General features: G+C 38.2%; 2 protein-coding genes across 2 annotated transcripts in view; one reads left to right on the top strand and one right to left on the bottom strand.

Annotated features, from left to right (window-relative positions):
* Window positions 1-21995, top strand: part of GPC6 (glypican 6) — a 754465-nt gene that overhangs the window by 453138 nt on the left and 279332 nt on the right. The window lies entirely within an intron of this gene.
* On the bottom strand, window positions 2497-3084 carry LOC138107148 (transmembrane protein 50B-like). The gene is given in 2 exon segments (XM_069008462.1): window positions 2497-2649; window positions 2651-3084. Coding segments are annotated over 2 exon segments (471 nt in total). The 3' UTR covers window positions 2497-2612.

Below are 21995 nucleotides of genomic sequence, written 5' to 3'. Positions count from 1 at the left end.
CTTCTAAGATGTATCATAAATATGAACTCTTTTTTTCAGTTGGAAGGTGTTCTGTCAGCAGGATAAGATGGTTGGATGCTGGGTACATTGGACCCAAATACCTCAGATGCTACAATGGTAGATGCTAAACCAAAGTTTGAGACAGATGAAGTTAAAAATATATGGAATTATGATAAAATACTTTCCTGTGAGTGCTTGATGACAGATATTATGCATTTTGGCATGTGAAATTTTTCCAAGATTATGTATTTGGAGTGTGACTCAGAACTGATTTCTTGCCTATATGGACAAATGAAGCTTTTAAATTGCTCTTCTCCTTCATTCTAGGTGGTTTACACCTTATGCTTCCAAAGAAAATATTGCCTAATGCGCCTATCCAATTGTGGAACTTCTGACAAAAAAATTTCTTCCTCAGATCATCCATGCAATCCATTATTGCTTCATCTTTCTGAATTCATTTTTATAGCTTTTTTGCGTAAGTGTAATGTTTTTTGAATTTAGTGCTGTTCCTGTAAATAGAGAATCCTTTTTAAATTGTCCCAGTGTAGTTTTCTCAATGATTTCTTACAGATGATCTACAAAGATTCTCTTTTGCTTAATTTGACACTTTGAGTTGCTAGCTGGGGAGTTAGCTTTGAGTTGGCTAAGCACTCTCACTGTTAAGAGATTCTTGTGATGCAAGAAGAACAGTCATTTTAATTGCAGAAAGACTAAGTTATTTTTCTGTAGCTTTCCCCCTAATTCTGCTCGCTGTATTAGTAAGAAAGTAAGTCACACACTCTTCTATTCTTCATCCAGTTATTGAGCATGTTATGTGATAAAAAGGAAACATAGTACTAATGAAATTACATTTCCTAATGCATTATTCACCAATCTCCAGGGTTTAAATGCTATTTTGTGCTAAACACTTACTATATTCATTATTTAACATGCAAGAAAAATGCAGATAAACCAGGCCATTTGGGTGGTAAATCAGAAAGCAGAGAATGTGAATTAGGCAGGGAATGTCTTTTCGTATCAAATCTTACTATGCTCTTTCACCAAATTTTAAGAAACTCTGCAAAGACAAAGTCTCTGTTTAAAATAAAACAAAGCAAAATAGCCTTGCATCTTGTATTCTCCAATGTTTAGCTTCTTCCTTGTTCGGAACGTAGCCATGATGCTCTCCCATCTTTAGCTTCAGAGAGTACCTCGTTATTTCTGGCCTTGCTTATTCTGCATTTCCAAGACACTAAACACCTTTATAGATCTCTTATTCTCTGCATATAGGTTGCTCATACATATCAATGACAGCTGTCGACAGATTCTGCCTGTAAGCCTCTGAGTATGTTTTTTAAATCCTTGGTGACAACCAACCTGGTAAAGCAATTAGGCGGGAAACTATAGAAAAGGAAGAAGAATTAAGAGAAAAAAATGCAAATGCTTTCTCTAATCCAGCAAAGGTTACTGTTGGAAAGGGGAAATTCAAGTCTTCAGTGTTTTGTATCACTTTTGTGTGGTAGAACCTATGATTCATATATCACATGGTGCCTAAATGTCTCCAGTAGTGATACTATCCAATTACACTTTTCATGGAAACTAGGGGTTTCATCCAGACCCTGTGCCATTGGTTATGGATGGGCTATGCTTACTTACAGCTTGAATAACCAATCTTCCTGTTTCAATCAGGGTGTAACACTCCTCTAAGGACTTCAGTCTTCTAAAGCTTAAATGTTTTGAGATGCGCATGGTGGCTCTTGTCCTAGAGACTGGTGTGCCATTTTTTATTTAGTCAAGAACCAAATTTCCAAGATATTTTTTTATTAAATCACTATAAAACTTAAAGTTCTTTCCACTTGAAAACGCTTTTCATATGAGATGGTATGTTTGACGCTGTCATGTGCTTTGTCTTCAGAAAATCTCAGGGCAGAGTGCCATGCCATTCCTGTATACAGGTTCTTTCTGCCTTAGTTTGTCCCACCATTATTTCATAGAATCACAGAATATTCTGCTTTGGAAGGGATCCATCAGGATCATTGAGTCCAACTCCTGGCCCTGGACAGGACACCCCAGGAATTACACCATGTGCCTTAGAGTATTGTCCAAATGCATCTTGAAATCAGACACACTTGATGCTCTGAATATTTCCTTGGGGAGCCTGTTACAGTGCTCAGCCACCCTCTAGATGAAAAACCTCTTCCTGATATCCCTGCAGAGAGACCTCGACAAATCAGAGAACTGGGCAATAGCCAACCACATGAAGTCTAAGAAGGGCAGGTGCTGCATTCTGCACGTGGTCCAGGGATGGCCTCTGTCCTGTTTGCTCACTAATTGTTCACTGAAGCCTCGGACACAGGTGAAGGTTTGGAAGATGAAACTGATGGAAAGCCATGGATTTGAAGGAGAAAGCCTGGAGATTCCAGAAGGAAAGCCTGGCAGCCTGCCATTCCCTTTGAAATATACACAGTCCTAGGTACGTATTCACAAGTGTGTCCTGGGAAAAGAGGAGCTTCAGGCAGGGCCTGGAATTGTCTCAGTTCCAACAGTTTGGGAAGGAAACCAAGAACAAAGGACTGTGAATTTATCTACATACAAGAACCACATGGCAACTATGGACCAGACCAGGAGTGAGCTCAGCCCCACACTTCTTCTGTTCTCCCAAACTTGTAGAGTGCTGAAAAATATTAATGCATTCTGGAAAAACACTGCTAATCCAGGGTACACGTTAGTGTTCTGTGTAACGTATGCTCCAAAGAGGATCCACATGGAAGCAATGAGTGATCCAAACATCAACATGAAGCCGATGAAGAGCCAGATCTGAGCCCCTGTTCTTCCTAAGCATCCATCACTGTAGCTGTCTCCTCTCACCTGTTCATTTGATACAGGATTTATCATGAAGAAGGCCAGCGTGGAGAAGACCCCACAGGTGTGGAAGGCGTGGTTCAGCTGCTCCAGCTTGGGATAAACCACGGCAACGTCGATCATGATCCACCAGCCTGGGAAAAACAGCACCCCAGCCACGATGGAGGCGATGGCATTGCAGCACTCACTCCAGTCGATGCGCTCGCACTCCGGCCAGCGGAAATTGTCCAGGAACCCTGCCATGGCCACAGCTCACACTGCCCTGAGCTTTTCCATCTACAGCTATGCCCGAGTGCCTGCTCCTGGGGTGGGAGGGATTTAACAGCTCCTCCTAGTTTAGTGTCATCAGAAAACTTGCTTAGTATCCCTTCCAGTCCTGCACCCAGGTCATTACTCAATATGTTGAAGAGCATGAGGCCTAAGATGGAGCCCTGAGGAACCCCACTAGTGACAGACTAGTGACAGGTCACCAGTCCAATGTCACCCCATTCATGGTAACCCTTTGTGCCTGACCCGTGAGCCAGCTGTCCACTGATCTCATGGTGTGTTCATCCAGCTGTGTGCTGGACATTTTGTCCAGAAGGATCCTGTGAGAGACAGTATCAAAAGCTTTGCTTAAGTCCAAGAAGATTGTATTTACTGGCTTCCCTTGATCAGTTAAGTGGATTATCCTGTCATAGAAGGAGGTCACGTTTAACAAAGAAGAAGCCGCTCCGGCTGTGACCAAAGACTTCATTGTCTTCCAGGTGTTTTTCAGTACCTCCCAGAATAATCTTTTCTATGATTTTACTGGGCACTGAAGTGGGACTCATATCTCACTTGTAGTTTCCAGGGTCCTCCTTCTTACCCTTCTTGAAAACTGGGACAACGTTCACCAGCTTCCAGTCAGATGGGACCTCTCTGGATTCCCAAGACTGCTCAAAAATCATCAAGAAAGACTTTGCAATATCAGCCAGCTCTTTGAGGATTCTCCAATGAATCCCATCAGACTCCATAGATTTTTGGGATCCAGCTGGAGCAGTAAATCCCACATAAGTTCAGGAACAGCTGAGAGTTTATCTTTCTTGCAGTCACGGTCATCCAGCTCAGAGCACTGAGACCTGCCTCTGTCATCAGTGTTGAACGTGGAGGCGTAGAACACACTAAACACCTCTGCCTTGTCTCTGTCTCTGTTTGCAAGGACACCTCATCCTGTATTGGCCTGATGTTATTTCTACATTGCCTTTTGCCATTAATGTATTTGAAAATATATTTGTTGATATTTCTGTTCCTGTAGTGATCTGAATTATATTTTACTCCTCTGTGTGTCCTTTTCTGACCTTAGTGTGTTTTCTAAAAATCCACTGTTTGTTGACCTATGTGTCAGGATATTAGCTTTCACCTGAGAATTTTTTTTTAACCGTTGTAGTTAATGGGGGGAGGTGAGGAGGAAATAACCCCAAACCACAAATTGTGGCTGCTTTAAGATCCAGAGATTCTAAAACTCAAAGAGGAAGAACCCAAAGTCATCAGCGTTTTACCCAAATGTAAAACATAAAAAGCTGTTGAATAAAAATGAGCCTGATTTTGGAGGAACTGACCCACAATTGCTGAAGGATTGCTGAAGGCTCCTGGCTGTCAAGGCATCAGTGGGAGCACCTGCAGTGGAGCCCCTGCTGTCCAGTTAGCCTACTGCCAGTTTTTCCCCATGTGGTGGTACCAGGAGAATGTGCAAATTCTCCACTGGGATTCCTGCTAGGTAAGTGTCAATATATTTCATTTTGCAGGTGAGGTCCAGAGCAAATTATATTAACAAGGAGTCCCAGAATGGGTATTTGGGAAGGACAGCATTAGAGCATAATGATGGATATTGCAATGGATATGCTAATACTTAATTAGATAGCCTACTTACAGACATCTCTATAGCAGTCATTACGAGACCAGCTGTGTTCTGATTATATCAGCAATCTGAACTTTATCAAATCATTAACTTATGGTATTAGTAATTTCAGAAGAGAATCACAAAATAAAATGGCTGGTATTGCTGTTATTGTAATACATGACATAGTAAAGTTGCAACTGATAATTAACCATGTGATCAATCCTTATTAACACCTATGTTTGTCAACCATGGAGGATTATAGTTTTAAATAACAACAGGTAGGACTTGATACTCTGGTTGAAATATAATCTCTCAGGAAGAAACTTTATAACTGTGAATAACACCCTTTGGGAAGCAAAGTGCAGTGCATGGGTTACCATGTACCTTGTGAGATATTTGCAGGCAGTACATGAAATAATAGGACTCCCATTTGGCAATGTCACCTGGAATAGGTGCCAGAAAAACACGTGCTTAGCAGTCCATGAAAGAACTCGTACAAACCTGGTGGGACTTGTGTTCCAGAAAATATCTACAGGGTGTCTGAAATTGCTATAATTTAGGAAATCTGGAAGGATGTGGGTTGGAAAGCACACTTTTTTTTGCTTTCTGTCAGCTGCAGTGAAGAAGTTGCGTTTTGCTGTGCTGATGGATAGTGCACTGGACTGGTGCTTTAGAAATTCTCATTAGTACCTACTGGCATCAGGTCTGGAGGGCAGCACTCAGGTAGGGCTGCAACGTGGTGTTTGTTTCTCAAAATCCCTTGTGTTGTTACTCAAGAGCATTCTTTTCTCCCTCACTGGAACTGAATTGCATCATTTAAGGTTACAGATTGAGTCAGCTTTCTGCTAACATTCCCTGAGTGAAATGTACCACTTCTGAAAGTGTGTTAGACTGACAGCAGTATAAGATGAAGCCATTTGCTTATCCACAAAAGTTTCTGTAGAGTCAGTGTCACCACATTTGCTAACACATGTATCTAGTCGTGGTTTGATGTTTCTTTTCTGCACTTGGAAAACACAATGTCTAAAGTGTAGCTTAATGACCCATAACCTGCTGGTCGTTCAACTTCACAACAACTTCAAGTCTGCAGCAATCTGCACCTGTATTTTTTTTTGTCCAACAAAAGAAGCTGATTCATTGAACTGAGACCATTAAATCATTTTATGGATGTCCCCAAACATGCCTTGCTCTCAAATATCATGAGAGAACTAACCTTGTGAAGGATAAGTCACAACATTATTCATTGCTCTACTTCAACAGATCCAGTATTTTTCATGTTGTCCTGTTTGTAACCTTTCTAAAAGAAGAAAAGGACAGCATTATTGTTAGCATATTCCCAGTCTACATCATCATTCAGCTCTTCCTCATTTCATCTTTAATATCTATTCTTTTAATCCAGGAAGAGACTTTCTTTTCCTGTCTGCACTCCCTGAAAGATATTAATTCAAAATCACATTAAGGCAAAAAGGCCAGGTCACTCAACAGGAATAAAGATACGAATTTCCACTAATCACATTCTCTGTTCCAGCACTGTGGTTCCCCAGTGAAATGAAAAGAACCAAACATCCCACTGGGTCTTTTATAAAACTGTGCTAACATTACATAATCCCAAAGGCACAGGAAAGTGTGATAAAACTGTAAGATAAAGCCTATGTTTTGTCTGTTCATGAGAATCCTGATTGCCTGTGACACTCAGGCTTTTCTCTCATGCTTCTCTCCTTGGAATTTAGCAGAAAATTTCTGACCATCATTTTGACACCTCAGTGTCCAACTGAAAAGATGACTTCCTTGCACATCTCAGGCTGGCACAGCTTGTTTTTTTTGGTTGACAGTGCAAAAGTGCTGTCATTTGTAAATTTCCTATCTCATTTTTTTGTTTGGCAACAGATGGGGGTTTTGCAATTTTGTTACTTTTAGTGAGTATTTTTGTGAATGTTCTTCGGTTTAAGTGAACCAAAGGCAGTCACTGCTCAGTGGATATTGTGGTACTTGCAATGATGCTGGCAGGTTTTTGTGACTGGGTGGCATAAACATTCATATTGAAGAAACTCTTAACGGCCCTGAGCCAATAAAATGTTAATAGAAGTCTAACAGTAAGAGCCAACACTGTCTTAGTGATTTCAATAAGATAATGCAACAATTAATTGTTTTCTGGATTGAGACTAGAGTGGATTGCTGCATATAGATCAGACTGAGATGCATTCTCCATAGTTATTTTTATTTTTTTTTTAACTGTTAGTATTTTTTGTGTACATTTCTTGGGAGTGAAGAACATTTCTAGATGCCTATGCAAACATTTTGTTTTGCCTAATATATTTTCTAAGAAAGGAAGAAAGATCAAAACTACCACATCCCAAATTAAATTTGCAGTTACTATCTAAAAAATGCAAAAGGATGATTCTTGTCCTTTTACCACTCAACTAAAAGCTAATCCTTCCTCTGCCCTATGAAAACCTATTATCTCTTCATGTGGAGTAGGTGACTAAAACCATGAAACTTGAGGAAAACTACTTAAAAAAAAAAAGGAGGATGGTGGATTGCCTGAGTACCAGATTCTTAGTTCCATTCAGATGCTATAAACAAAAAGAGAAAGAATATTTATCCCTAGGCAGAATATCAGTTTACTCTCCTAAAACTAAGACAAGGTTCCTGTTCACATTTCATTAAAAAAACCAAAAAAAACAAATGAAAGTCATCTTTCACTAGTGACAGAGTATTTTGGTTCTGCAATGAAGTCCAACTCCAAGAAGGCTCATTCCAGGGAGTACTTTGTGCATACTGTTATTCCTATTAGCAGAATTAAACAAGGTCCTTACGTTCACCGGTTTAATACTGTGCTAAATAGTTTATTACTTTGATTCAAAATGGAAAATGTTTGAGAAAATCTTGAACAGGATATGGGAAAGAAAGTTCTAAAGTTACCTTGCATCCCATAAATGTTCTTCTAAAGATGGCTCCAGGATCACTAAGGGACATTGTAGAAAAAGTAAGCATCCTAGGTGTGCTTGAGTACTGATGTGAGGGGTGTGCATGGACTCTGAGCACTCTTCACACTGTTCAGCTTCAAATTCTGTTTATTTTATTACAGTTATAATAGGAAATAAGTTCACCATATACAACCACAGCAATGGATTGGCCTGTTTCATAGTTTCAAAGAAGAAAAATGAATCATCTTGGAGTAAAAATTACAGTTGGGGGTGTGAGTTCTCTTTAAAGATGTCCAGACAGAAGAAATGCTGTGCACCACTACTTTGCAACAGGGTTTGTGGATTTTTTTCCTTCTAGCATTTGTGTTTCTCTTGTTAGCCTGCCATCCATCCCAGGTGCCACTGCAGAAATGAGCAGTTTGTGAGTGAAGAAAAAAGAGAAGTTATCATCAGGGAGATGGCACAGAAATCCAAAAATATGGAATGGAATAAATGGCAAAATCTTCTCTTTGTTTACAAGCCAAATTCTAACTAAGGAAATCAACTGCAGCTTGAAAAGTTTCCTGCCAGAAATTTCTGCAATCAAATCAAAATTCAAACCTTGTCTTGGAGACCCTGTGATTTTATTGCTACTCACTTGAATCCCAAGTAAGCCACCAGTGTCTAAACATTTCATACACTTTTTCAGATTCTGAGGATGACACCATAATTCCCATAGCATATTTTTTGTACTGAGTAATGTTTTCTGCACCTCATTCAGTACTGTGTATTCTGCATGCAAGTAAGCTCTAATATTAAGTGCTTTGATGAAGTACTTCTTACCTTATTTATAAATAACTTAAGAACAACAGGGGCAGATGGGGGTGAACTAGGGAAGGAGCTTCTGTTTCCAGTAAGTAACATATGAAAAAAGGCAACCATTTCCTGGGTTCCTGCAGACAAACGAATTTCCTTACATGTTCACTGAATACCAGCTCTGAGCAATACTGGTACTGAGAAAGGCAAGGCAGACCAAAAGAAAATTGATAGGAGGGTATAGCCCCTCAAAACTCCATGAAAGGTGTTTTTCCATATGGTGGTGGAATAGATGCATGTTAAACATCATGGCACTTCTACGTGTTCATTCCTTTAACTGATTCTCAAGTTTTCAGTCAGTTGAAATATGGCCTTAAAACAGCTCAACATTAATGTGACCGGGACATAATTAAAGCACATTTTGTAGTCTGTTGCAGATGTCTTTGGTTTGGTTTTTTTTTGAGGGGGGGTGGGGGTTATATTGCTCAAATTAGGAATCAAGTTTTAGGAATGCAAGGAGACTTGTATTATTGTCTGGTTTTGTAATGAGTTTTTTCAATATCCCTTTCAAAGGATGTCATAAATCTGAGTTACCTCTGTTAAAGTGTTAAAATGAAATTATTTAGCCTCATGACTGACCCACAAGATGTGTCTTTGCATTTTATCATGTTTCCAGCAATTTTCCCTTCCACCTTGCTGTGAGGCAGTTGTAGGACATGTGCACATCATCTTCTTTCTTCCTTTAAGTAGGGGAAAAGTCACAATGGTTTCATGTCACAGAAGTAAACCGAGAAATTATTCTTTCAATTGTGGGAATTTTTTCTTGTAAGACTACCATAAAACTGTAGGAAAGTATGTAGTCTTCTGAAGTTTACAAAACAGCAGTTTTGTAAACTGTAATTGAATCTATTCAGATTATCCTAAGCAAAATTGTTTTCCTATATTCTAATATCAGAAAGCATGAGGAATTTTAGTTACTGGGACCACACACGTGTACATATAGTGTTCTAGTGTTATTAGTTGTTTTAAAAAATGGAACATCCAAATGGTTAGGTATTTCATATGACACAGGTGGCAGCCATCTTAAAATCTTTCGCATTCCTTCAAAAATTGTGGTAGGTTTTGAAACAATTCTGCTCAAAACTTTGCACACATAAGTAAAAATTAAAACTAGAGTGCTTACAGAAAAATATATTCTTCAAAACTGAAAAATAAAAGGTTAATCTTGTTTGCATAACAGAGCTTTAAAAAACACTGATGTTCAGTTGACCAAATATATTTTATTTTTGTTAACCTGTATATTTTAACGAAAAACCTCCTCTAAGGACTGCAGTTTTGTAAATTGTAAATAAAATTATTTATAATGAGAATTAAGGTAATATATGTTACTACGGAGACCGTTTGAGAATAGAGGCATTAAAGTATAGCTTGCTTTCTTTCAGGAATTGAAACAAATGCTTATGAAAACCTTTAAAGGCATTAGTTCAACTGCAGTACTTGAAAGAATAATGTAATGGAAAACATGTATCTACTTATTGACAGAATTCCACAAAGTGAGGCGATTATGATGACAGAGTTATGTTTTTGGTTTTGGGGAAAATAGGCATCTTTTATTTGTATAGCCAAAACTGATGGAAGACATTGTTAGTTCATGGAAGTGGAGTATTCGAAAACAATTCATAGGGAAAGGTTTGACAATCCAAATAATGCTTATAGGAAATTGTATCTGGGACTATTTTCAAAGCTCATTTATTTCCTGGGTATGTATGACTGCTATATGTACTCTGGGGAATTACTCTAAATGGATGAAAACCAACAGTTGGAAGAAAAAAGTAGATAAGCATTTTTTTAAGGGCCCTCTAAAAAATAATTTGTATGCCTAGCCTGTCCTTATTCAGTGGCATAAGAGGTTGCAAGTAGCATAATATTATGTCATTTTAAATTTTTGTTTTCTCATTAGGCTTCATAGAGAAATATCTCACTGTTCACTGGGAACACAGTGTGGGAACCAGTAAGCAGTGTAGCTAAGGAATACGTATCTGAAATCAACACATGGTGTTATGAAATGCCATGGTGTGAGAAAGGAATTTGGAGAAAAAATATAAGTAAAAAAAGAAAAGGGAGAAGAAAGTTATAAAAAAAAAAGTAAGAGTGAAAGTAAAAGAAAGCAAGGGAAAGGGAAGATAAAAGATAAAGTTTTATTGAAAGCTATTTCAAATCTTCACTTCTGCAGTGGTAATTTCTAGTCTTCATTTGGTTTTGATTCTTTTTTCACTGGACTTTATGCCATTTCTCTTTCTTGGCTGTTCAAATAGCTCAGACATGCTTTTCTCCATTTTTCTTATTCTGTTTTCTTCACATTTGTCATCTCTTCTCTGAAGAAAAAATGTGGTTCCTGAGGGTATTTCTTCACTTGTTTTTCAGGATTCTGTTAATGAAAGGGTGGTTTCTTAGGAGCTCTGAGAACCAAACCCGATTGTTCCTCTGCCCAGTTTTCTACCTTATTTTCAACATACTTTTACTCTGGAGGTTTTTTGGGACTTACGTTTCTGAGTGTATGGAACTGTATTTCGTGTTCAGGCTAGCTTAAGCCACATACTTAAAATTTGAAGCATGTCTTATGGTTCAGACATAGTTAAAGGCCATGAGCACAGCCCACGTGGGGCAGGGAAAATAAAGCTCCACAAGGATTTCCACGCTAGAGAGAACAGTGATTCTCATGTTGTCATACCAGAACACTGCAACAGGGACTGAGGATTAGACAGGGTTATTTGGGTCCCAGGATGACTGACCTGAAACACCATCATCAGAACCCTCACTGTCTCATGTTCTCCTACAGGTGTAGGAATGACTTTATGCAGAAGCACATTGCATAAGAAGAGCATGTGAGAAGTGAAGAAGACCACATACAAAAGGTTTTGTATTTTGGCTGAAGTTTCAGCAGTTAAGATACTTTTTGCCCACTTGGTGGATCAGCTGAGCTGAATTGACCTTTAGTCAAATCAAATCATATAGTTTTGTATATGCTAGGGATCAAGAGCATGCACACATGCACATGGAGTGATAATGACAGCTGAAACATAGAAAAGTTTAATCCTAGGATAAAAGTAATTTATTTTGTATTAACTTCATTTCCCACATCATAAATGGAAAAAAATTCAGTTTAAGCCAAAAGATACCACTTTAGTTACTTAGGTCAGTAAATTAAGTACTGCAGCTTCTTTATAATCTTAAACTAGGGTAGCTCAGCATTCTTTTGAGAACAAAATGGTAGTCAAGAAGAGAATGAATTGTGAGGAACTTGAGAGGGAAATAACTGAAACTACCTATTGAAAGCATAGAAAAGGAAATGCAGCACAGATGTGTGTGAGGTACTTTACATTCAAAGCAGAGATGAAAGCATTGTGAATTTAAATTAGCATAATGACCTACAGAAACTACGTCAAGGTCTCTGGAATTATTCAGCCCTGGCAACCAGAAGGTGTTCAAATTTTATTTTATCTGGAGTTCATATTAAGCCCAAGCACTGGTAGCAGTCATTTCACCATTTGCATGGAGGAAGCACTGTGGAGAACTTTATTTATCTGAGTAGAGCCTGTTGCAGTGCTCCACATTGTGCTGTTGTTTGAAAAAAGTGTTGCTCTTCCCCCTTTTTTTTCTTTCTTCCTCTGTATTTTTTCTCTCTTTTCCATTACTGTTTCCTAGAATTGTGGGATCAATCAAGAAAAGCCCGTGCTGACAGGTCCCCCAGTAGATCATTTGGTCCAGAAATATGTGAGAAAGGGAGCCTAGATGGAGTTAATTAGCACCTCGTGCAATCACATCTTGAAAACCTTCATCAATGGGGCCTCCACCATATCTGTTGAGGTTGTTCCATTGACTGAGTCTTCTCACTGTAAAAATTTCCTTTTTATGTCAAGATGAAACTTCTACCTATTGTCCCATGTGTTCTCCAGGTGGCTCCTTGTGAAGAGAGAGCCTCTGCCCTCTTCGTGTATGTCCTTTAATACTGGAAGACTTTTATGAGGTCCTGACTTGTATTTCTGTTCTCCATGGAGAAAAGGCCTAACTCCTTCAGTCTTCCTTCATAGAGGAAGTTCTCCAGTGCTTTGATGATCTTCATGGCCCTTCTTTGGACCCTCTCCAGTCTGTACACATCTTGAATTATGGGGATCAATGTTCCAGGGGCACTCCTCTTTCTTCTTTCCCTTCATTTTATTACTGAAATAAAGAGCTGTCCTTGACTCTTACTCTTTAGTTTTATCTTTTCAGAGGGAAAACTCAGACTTTTAAATATCTGAAGGTGGATAAATAAGGCCATCCACTCACTATTTCAGCATGTCTTATTGTTGAATTCTTGTTAAAAGTCTTGGGTTTGTTTTTTTTTTTATGTGGGTTGTGAGTCTCTGGAGCCTAGTTCAAAAAGTTTAAATGGATAAGGTTGGCAATACTGGGAATCAAGCTTTTGAAATGTTTCAAAGAGGATGATTTGTCCTTTCTTATGGTCTATCTTTGAAGAAATATGAGAGATGTTCTTTTTTAAAATAAAGCAAAATTTATCAGGCTGTTACAATAAAATAATTATACTTTTTTTTAAGCCTAAAAAGTACAAGTTTTGCATTGAAATCAAAAAAAGACATCTTGGCTGGGAAAAAGTTCAGAACTTAGATTTGCTTCTTTCACAAGAAGATGCATGCCCTCATAGCCAAGTTCTAATTAGCAGCATTAAGGGGCACAGTACCCAAATCAGTACATATAAGCTGTTTGGCAGTGACACCTACACTGTTTGTACATGCGATTAAGTTCTGAATTAGCTGTAATCTCTCAGGGAAAAAAAAATAAAGTGTCACCATGGACAGTTCAATGAAGACATCTGTTCAATGCACACCTGCAGCCGAAGAGGAAGTGTTATCTGCCTTTTATTTCAGTGAAAGCCTTACAGAAGAGATAATGACAGGAGCAGGCTCGGGGTGCTGAACACCTGCTTGAGAGGTCTTGTCTTTGCTCTGGTAAGAGAGAGGATATGAGACTATGTGACCCATTGTTTTGTCCCAGGATGGCAATTTCTGTGTTCCCATAATGAAAGGAACAAAACCTTCTGTGCAAGAAAAAGCAAAGAGATCTGCAGATAATATCCAATTAGTGGTTCAAAGGCTAATTAGGTAAGTTCTCAAATAAAGTTTTGAAGGTGATACAGTCAGCTAAGCAGGGAATTATCATAGGAGAGGATAATGATGCTCTCTGAACAGCTCAGGAAAGGACAATCAAATACCCTCAGTGATGCCTGAAATGGTGAGAAAAAGAAATATGTTTAAATGAGCATACAAAAAAAAAAAAAATATTTCCTTAAAGTAGTGGTTCTAGGAGTCACTAATGGAATTTGGGCCAAATGAAGGATGAGACTGATCTATTCTACTTTAAAATAACTCATGTTCTGTTGCTTATTTCTTAGATTTGAGATTAATCATCAAAGAGTGGAACATGAGCTATTTTTTAATTGAAAGATATACAGAGACAGACATGAATGCACTGATATGCACACGCACTCACATACACACCTTGCCTGTAGTTATTCTGAAGTATATTTGAGACAGAAGTCCTAAGGCTCAGTTCACCCCTGAATTAATAGCTAGCTGATTGGATAACATTTAGAGAGATGGTCCACTCAGACAGGAAGGTAACTTGCAGATTGATTTATTCAACTTTTACAGAATCTTCCTGGTTTAATGACAATGTCTTCTGGAGGGTGTGAATTTTGTGTGGAAAGAGGGTTATTCTGTTTGCAACTGCAAGCATTTTAAACATCCAGGCAGTTGTTAGAGGCAAGTTCTGCCTAAATCAATAACAAAGCTACAGAAAGAACTCCTGCATGCATGCATTGCTTTCCTTCACCTACATGAGTACAGCCTCTCCCAGCAAGCAGGGGTGTGCCTCCTTAGTGAGAGCCAGCGCTCACCGTGCACTTTGGGGCCGGCTGAAGTCATCAGTGCCGGCTCAGAGCCTGCGGCCCCATGTTAGCGCTGCTGACGCTTTGCTGCATGCCAAGGCGGGGAGCACTCCCACTTGGAAACCCAGCTTTCCCTCAGGGCTGCTTTTCAGGAGGCATAGCTCTGTGGTCATGCAGTCACATCACCCTATGCCTGTACAAAAGATACAATGGGAATAGTCCACCGAGTCAGGGCTCTTTCTTTCTGCCTGGGTATGAATCGCCTTCAGCAAATAATGAAATACCACCTTTGTGTGTTCTTCCTTCTTTAGCCTCCCAAATTTACAAACTTTTGTCTTTTGCACACTCTTGATTCCTTTTTCCTACATGCAGCCAATATTTGGGTTTTCATATGGTAATCCCCTTTATAAGAAGCAAATAATGGAATATATAATATTTATGAGGTTTTATAGTCTGGCTCCAAAAGTCACCATGTGAATTAATGTCCTCTGTGGTTCAGTGCTACAGCATGAACTACCAAACTGTTAAGATGCTAACATACATCAGCTTTCAATCAAGCTAATAACAAGAGGGCCAAATTACACTCAAACATGCTGAATGCTTCACTGACAGGGTTTCTTAAAAACTAAGTCTTTTCAAAACTTTAGGTGTCCTAAAACTTTGCAAAACTGGATTTGTGAATTTTGTCTTTGTTGCTGTGTTTTGTTATTCACACCACTACTAAGTTCATTCCTTATTAAAGAGTGTGTTATACTGCAGAGTGTGTGGAATCACTATTCTTTTTAACCAAGGGAAAGACTTAGTAACACGGTCCTGGGGTCACTAAGGACAGACAATGCTTTTAAGATGGTCTCTTGCATCTTACCTGAAGGTCCTTGTGACTTTCAAGGATAACTGCTAGACTGAGTGTTTTCTGCATGGCATTTTTTTTTTCTTGTCACATTCATTCAAACATAAGAAAATATTTGGCACTAGGGAAAATTTACTGCCTGAGCTCCATGCTTGCAAACTTGACATGCTCAGAAATATATCTATCACCCACAATATGTTTATTTTTATTTAAAATGCATAGTGTGTCTGTTTTAGGGTTACTTTCTTGAAATCTGAGTCCCCACAAGTGGAGTTTAGGAAAAACTTATGAGCTGAATGTCATATCAATGCAGGGATTGTCTCCATAAACTTGCATCCTACAAATTTCTTGTGAACATAGTAAGTACGTATTCAGGTGACATATTCCAATGTATATGAGCAAAGTTACTCATGTAAGAGAAAGCCTAAATGGGTGTAATGTTTTGCATTCTGTATATGCTGAGAAACGCCCTAACATCTGTTTTGAGATTTTTAATGCAAATTATAGCACCTGCGTAAGTTCACATTGTTCTAGCCTCATCCAGTAACACTACAAATTATTTGTTTGCCCCTCTCAGAGCTACAACAGGTGCACTGAATGTGTAATCTGTTTTTCAAGGCCCTGCAGAAACTTTTAAAAGTGAATTTGTGCACTCTTGAAGGTGATGCAACTGTGTGCACCAAGGATGTGCCATAAAAGATGCCATTATCCTTCAAAGTTAGATGTATTTTCTTGTCATAAGAAAAAGAGATACGTGGCATTCTTAATATGTTGCTCAATTCCAGCAATTTTATGGAGCATTGCAACTGTTTCAGTGTAGTACTATTTCATTCTGAAATATTTTCTTCTCTATATATACCCTATTGATGGCCTTTCCACTGCCACCCTCTTTTTTGGACCAGTCATAATTGCACCACTCTTATGTGGAATGATTGCAACTACTATTGAGATATTTATGTCTTTAAAAGCTGTTTCTCCTTTTCTTAACCAAATGTTTAAACCTCCTACTTTTACATGCATTAATTGAGGAAAAATAGGGGAGTGGCAGCTCTTACTTTAAAAGAAGTTTTCTTTTAAAAGTGTTCTTTTCCCCAGTTCGGATTTAAGCAACTTCACCTGAAAAGCAGATCAGAAATATAAACCCTGAAATGAAAGTCAGTATTTAAGCAGCTCAAGGTATGAGGCGCAACTGAAGAATAAAAGACATTGTTTCTGTTTTGATCGTTGGACACTAACTGAAATTTTAGAAATATAGCATAATACTGTGCTAAGTTTATGAGCAAAACATTGCTTTTAATTTGGTTAAAGGGATCATGTGTTTTTCAGTCTCTACTTAAAAGAAAAAATAAAGGTGGGATCAAAAATATAATTGCTTTTTATTTGCATTTAAAATAAGACTATAAAACCTGTTGCAAAGCACTGTTGGTACAAAGGAAGATTAAAAAAATAAAGATAATAAATTGTTTCTTACAACAGAAAGATATTTAAGTGAAAGGAAGGAGAACAAGGCAATTTTGAATTTTGGTTTTGGAGCAAAATCAATGATGTGGCTTTGGTCAGTGCAACATTACATATAGGCTAATGATCTGGATGAGAGAGTAGGCAATGAGCTGGATATTTACTAATAACAGTCTTTAAGGTTTTTTACTTAATTAGCATGATTTGGCAGTTAAAATCTAGAGCTCTGCAGATGCAGACACCCTGGCCCTGAGCAGCATGGTGCCTATGAAATTCAACCGAGTATAATGTTCATAGGTGAAAATGACTGAAATAACTGATCTTTTGTGGGTTTGTTATGTGGGGTTTGGGTTTGTTTTTTTTTTAATCTGAAAAATGAGAAGCCGTGAAAGGAGGATAGAGAGAATGGGTTTTCTAAGGAAAAGTTTTCTTGTGGGAATTTTCTGCTTGACATTACTTGTGCTGTTTGTGACAGTTTAGGTAAAAAATAACCCATAGAGGATTTTCTCAAGCAAGAAAATAAATTTAAAAAAAGACAGGAAGCCATAAAGTCATAACGATGACATTGTGAATGAAATAATGTTACTCTCTTGCTTCATTATATCTTATCACTTTAATCCTATGATTTTAAGGCAAATGGTGCTGTGACTGAAACAATTGTCTTGCAAAGATGTGTATAAAATAAACAGTACCACCCAGGAATGCCTTAGTCTAATGAGGAGTTGTTGTATGCCTAAAAAAAAAAAATTAAAAAAACAAAAATCCCCAAAAAAACCAAGACTCAAAATCAAATAAACAAAAAATCTCCCCACATAATAAAAGCAATCAGAGCTATGGAAAATGACAGGGAAAAAATTGAATCATCTATATTCTTGAGTGGGAAGTGAGCCTGTTATCCTACCAAAAGAACAAGAAACCTTTGGTAAACTTGACGAGGACACGCTGAAGGGTACAGAAGAAGGCACGATGACAGTTTGCCACGGACTGTCCTCAGATCCCGCACTCATTGATATGAGTGGTTTTGATTGCTGTGAATTTATGCATGAGCCACTTCGCAACACTTGTTTCCACATCAGGAAAGAAGAATCAGGTTGAATAAAGAGCATGTGTCTGATTTTACATATAAGAATTTCTGACTTGGTATCTATTACTTCTTTCGTTAAAGAAGCAAAAGCAAAGTCATAATAAAATCTTAAGCTTCAGGGAAATAATCCATCACCTACGGAGGCTAGGAAGGAATTTTTTCTCTCCTCCGAAGAATATTGCCTTGGGTATACCCGGCATACTTCATCTTGCTCAAGAGCATGAAGCATTTGATCATTGCCAGTGGCAGCCAGGGCACTGTGATAGACCAGTTGTCTGATGCAGTCTGACAAATGCTGTGTTCTAGGTTTAATTTATTCAGGTTTAAAGTTTGCTTATGATGTTGATAGGGGCATAGGAACTAGTGAGACAATATCGTTTAACTTGTCCTCAAGAAACAGTTTCAGAACACACAGACTCTAATTAGAGTAAATTACTCCTGATGGAATAAGCAATCTGAGAAAAGTAAGAAGAAAAAGTGACTGTAATTTCTAATGCCACAGGCAGGTCTTGACTGTACAAAACCTGTCTTTAAATCTTAGAAGCTTTGCTTTGAAGCAATAGCTAATAGTGCAGGGCAAGAAATAAGCCTGATTAACATTTTATTAGTAACTTTGAGCACAAAAGATGGACTTTTGACAATAGCCGAGACTTACCATCGTCAAATGAACTTGACATTTGTTGAAGAAAAAAAGTAAATGGAAGCCCTTAAAATGGCATTAAGTACATTCAGGTGTTCATTCTGTACAGGGCTTGTCACTTTCTCATTTAAAATAACATGTTTGGAGATCTCCAGATCTAACTAAAGGGGAGCGGTTTCCAGTGGCTTAAATGGGTTGTGACACATCTATATATATGTTATTCACCAGTTAATATTAATTCATATCACAACAATCTCTGCTGCACTTTAATACAGCAAATCAATCAGCAATATCTACAATAAAAAGGCTGGGAGAGATGTATTAGGTTTATTGCAAACAATTTACATCTGTAACCTTAAGGCTTTATTCCACAGGACTGATTGGAATTCATTTCAATGCATGAGGCAGTAGTTACCACTTTTGCTGCCCTACAGAATAATTCAATATAAAGCTTGGATGGGCCGCATCTTTCTCTGTTTGGATTCTCATGGTGCCACTACAGCACGTAATTGTAAATTAAATTTTGAAGGGAAAGAGGTTTTCTTGTTGTTGTTGATTTCGATTTTGGTTTTCATATTTTTGATGGAAGTATTCCAGAGCAATTGCTCTTCTGTTTGGATTTTTTGTTGTTGTTCAATATCTTTTAGCTCAATTTTGCATAGAACACAGAAGACAATAAGGAAAAACTCAAAATAGTGAAGAGAAATAATATCTGCAAGTGGAAGAGAATAATCCCCTCAAAACCTATAATCAGTATATCCAAAAGGCATAAACTTTTTGTGAGCATACTGCTTGGTTGTAGACATGGATTTTAAGACATTTGGGAAAGAAGATAGAGATGTAGAGAGGCAAACTTTAAGAATATATTTTGTAGACTTTTGTAGACAACTCACTTTCCTGTACTGGAAATTTTAAAAAGCTAAAAAAAATGTAGGAGGTTAAAATAGATGGAAAGGAATGGAAGTAAAAACTTGGGGGGGGGGGGGGGGGGGGTTAAGGGGTGGTGGTGAACACTAAGGTATTCATAAGTGTGAAGTTTTCTTCCTGGGGGTTGTTTTTTAGCCTTACTGTTTTACAGTTTTCTCGTAGTTTTGCTGTCACATGGGGTTTGCTCTCAGTTTTTTTCAGTAGGCTGGACATGACTAGCTGATTCCCCTCAGTATACCAAATTTCCCTGACTGCCCATGGGCCTTTCATTTCTGTCTGGAAGAGGTGTCTGAAGGCTGAGTGGCAGGAGCAAGAAATCTATTGTTGTGCTCAGTAACAGGCATCTATGTACTGATAATAATAGATGTACATTCCTCTTTAAGGTAAATTTCCGGCTTTCTGTTTTATTTTCAGCTTTACATACACTTATTAGCATATGAACTTTTCCAGGAATTTCTTTCCTAGGACTTGCTGTGTTTCAGCTGTGCAGTATGCTGACTCTGTTCAAGTCCCCAGAGACTAGTTTGTTTAAGCTAATCCTCCCATGCTCAGATATGAGCTTTCCTAGCCGGATGTTCAAATCTGTGGCTTGAAACATTTAATAGGATCTCAGAAACTCTTTTTTTCCCCCAAGTATTAGCATTCCTTTTATTTAAAATTGGTGCCAGGGGGTTTGTAAAAACACTGACTACTTTTGTTTCAAGTTATTAATTATTCAAGTTTCCTCCATTTACTTTATATTTCATTCTGAAGGAATTCTGGCTTCTCAATGAGGAATGGGATCACAAAAAAAAACCTAGAACTGTTGGTATAAACCCAGTATTTTTTAGTAATCGGGACTGCAATCAGTTCAGAGAAGTGGGTGTAACTGTACCACCTTCCTTCTCCTAAAAGAATTCAGAAAGCATACAGCCAGTTAACTGCTGAAATTTAACTTTTTGTGACACAGTGTTTTTCAGCTCTGAATAAATGATGTTCAGAAAGTACATACAGGAATCTGATCATTATCCTGTGTGTGTACAGTATGTGTATGGTGCCCTAGGGCTGGTGAAACTTTGGTCTGAGTCCCACAAGGACACTTAAACAAGCTTTCCAACTGGTCTCTAGTCTCAATCAACATCAGTTTTGCTCTTATTAAGCGTTACCAGTATAAATAAGGGTTTGCTCTACTTTCATATATCCTTATTTAAAAGATAAATATAGAGCTGGAAAGCCAATAAAATTGAGTAGTTTTTGACTTGGTCACACATTAGAAAATTATATCTGCAGACACAGACCAAAGGCTGTTTTCTTTAGTTTTAGATTTAACCTGACATATCACTGCCTTGCCAAAAATGGCATTCTAATCTGCCAATATGTGAAGTTTCACACAGTGCCATATGCAAGTGCCTGTATGCAGACTCTGAAGGTTCAAAGGTTACAATGATTTCTTAAGGGGAAACAAGTCGTATTCAAATGGTTATCCTCAAGTAGTGTGTTTTGTATTGGGGAACAAGGCAGTAATTCTGTATTCTGTCCTTGTCTACCTCAGTTGAAATGAGATGCTTGAAGGAAATAAGATTTCTCCTTCTGACACTTCTTATCTACAGATTTTGTAAAGTATTTCTTCCCCAGTATATTTTGCCTTTTGCTGCCAGCTTAGTTATAAAAAAGAAAGTCAGACTATGACTGCAAACAGGCAAAGCTGACCAAAAATCTTCAAAAATGCTGTAAGTGTTATACTGCAGAATACCTGTAGCCTAACTTGAGGCTAAAACCAGCCCTGGATGTGATGATAGGCACTAACTGTACCAGGGGGAAGGGAGGATACAGCGTCTGCAGATAATGGCCCTTGCACTGACACTGCTTATTGCAAAGATTCTTTTTCTCTACCCCTAGTCCATAGACCATCGATCTCGGGGAATGCTAATTCACACATTTCCTTCCTAGATCTCTGTACCTTAGGGCATGGAAACGTACATCCAAGGCAAAATATGTATCTTTTGTACTATCCTACCCATAAAGGAGGAAACCCCTCAAAAGAGAAAGTGTGCAGATGCAAGTTCAGCTTTAAACCCAGCATTTAAATGAATCAGTGATTCTCTCAATAATTTTAGATGCTCAGACAAGAGGATTGCTATCTGGGGCCATTTGTAGATCCCCTGAATCATGAATGTTGGAAGTTTCTTGCACCAGTCTTAACTTGCAGTTATTCTCTCAAGATCAGATGTGCTCTGGGGTCAAAGTCGAGTGAAAGGAATGTTTTATTCCAACATTTTAAAAAACTAGGAGTCAGATTTGTTCCTGAGTTTGACCTTTCAGAAAAAGGAATTGGCTGTCCTCGTTACTGACTGTAGGATTTTCTTAACAGATGTGGATCGGTTGGGTCAAAAGGTGAAAGATACCGAGGCATATAGAACATAAATGAGAATCAAATATCATCATTGGCATCTTCTCTCTGTTCTAGTGCCTTGAAAAAAGAAATCAGTCAGCAGAGAGTGTCTACAGTGCACAGAGCTACCAAATTCTGGGGCTATGTTCTTTTTATTCAACCAAGTCCAAGAAATCTGAGAGAACAGGGAATCCAGAATCACTTTGTTGCCATCTTGGATGTGGTAGTGTCACCTAATCTGTGCCTTAAATATTTTAGCCATTCTATTGTATCTGCTTGGATGGTCCATCACAT

Source organism: Aphelocoma coerulescens, chromosome 1 (assembly GCF_041296385.1).
Source record: "Aphelocoma coerulescens isolate FSJ_1873_10779 chromosome 1, UR_Acoe_1.0, whole genome shotgun sequence".
NCBI classification, from domain to species: Eukaryota; Metazoa; Chordata; class Aves; order Passeriformes; family Corvidae; genus Aphelocoma; species Aphelocoma coerulescens.
This window is presented reverse-complemented; position numbering and strand designations above follow the sequence as displayed.